The sequence below is a fragment of the Poecilia formosa genome, unplaced genomic scaffold (assembly GCF_000485575.1).
Source record: "Poecilia formosa unplaced genomic scaffold, Poecilia_formosa-5.1.2 Scaffold339, whole genome shotgun sequence".
NCBI lineage: Eukaryota > Metazoa > Chordata > Actinopteri > Cyprinodontiformes > Poeciliidae > Poecilia > Poecilia formosa.
In genome coordinates, this window is record NW_006800278.1 from 1 (window position 1) to 1116 (window position 1116).

Consider the following 1116-nt stretch of genomic DNA (forward strand, 5'->3'; position numbering starts at 1 on the left):
ATTGTCTTTTGTTGCAACTTATCAAGCAGATTTTTCCCCAAATTCAGTCATTTGTAGATGTTTTATTGGATGATTGGACTTGCAAATTTTCCACAAATCTGACCAATTGCTGCCGCTTGGCTGAATTTCAGCCAATCCCCTTCATTCGCCTCCTAATTTAACTTCCTGTTTCTCAGCGTCTCTCTAAAGTCTAAATGGTAAAATTTTCCATTTTGAGACGTTCACATACAGAGTCCTTCTGACCTTTGACCTCCTCAGGACATGAATTTGTTTGTATTGGAGGTGATATTTTAAGAAGGTATTTGAAAATCTTATCATTTTAGATATTAAATATGTTAAAATCTTGTTTTTTTGCAGCAATTTTAACTTTTTTGTAAAATCAAAGCTAAATTTTAACTTTGCAGCTTTTTAAAAAAAATTGCCACAAAATCAGTAATTTTAGGTCTGAACAATCGGAGGAAAGCATCTCTGACCGGTTTGATACTTCAGAAGATGAATGGATCCAGTTTCTGTTTCAGACGAGTTCAGGGAAAGTTTAGAGTTTAGAGCTGCTTCAATCCGTCTGGATCTGGTCGACACAGAACCAGATCCAGAAATCATAAAACGGATCTGATATCATCAGTGATCAGATGTTCGACTCTTTCAGCGGTTCTGCTGGCTGACCTCAGCAGCTATTTCAGGCCTTTAACTAGGCCAGTGAGGCGCTTCCTGCGCTTACTTTCTCAGCTGCAGCTGCTCTGCAGAATGAGGCAGAGCTGCATGTGTCTGAGAGGAGGAGGCATCCTGCGGGCTGCAGATGAAAACCTTCATGCTCTTAAATCGTATCGTCTGCTTCCCAAAGTCCAGAATAATGTGAAACCTGGACTTTCCCAGGATTGACTTTGTGTTTGACGTTTCTCCAGCCGGAGCGGATCGACCCCAGCGCCTCCAGGCAGGGCTACGACGTCCGATCCGACGTCTGGAGTCTGGGAATCACACTGGTGAGTTTATCCTGCTTCCCAGAGAGCTGCTGGGAAACGCGGACAGGTGGATCCGGAGCGGGTCCGGGTGGTCGGATCCGGAGCGGGTCCGGGTGGTTGGATCCGGAGCGGGTCCGGGTGGTCGGATCCGGAGCGG

General features: G+C 45.3%; 1 protein-coding gene across 1 annotated transcript in view; it reads left to right on the top strand.

The window, feature by feature from the left end:
- Positions 1 to 851: 851 nt before the first annotated feature.
- LOC103153100 (dual specificity mitogen-activated protein kinase kinase 4-like) overlaps positions 852 to 1116 on the top strand; it is a gene marked incomplete at its 5' end in the record, with an annotated part of 1840 nt that continues 1575 nt past the window's right edge. The window contains one exon of the mRNA XM_007573897.1: positions 852 to 1018. Within this exon, the coding sequence (XP_007573959.1) occupies positions 852 to 1018 (167 nt within the window). The remainder of the gene's footprint in view (positions 1019 to 1116) is intronic.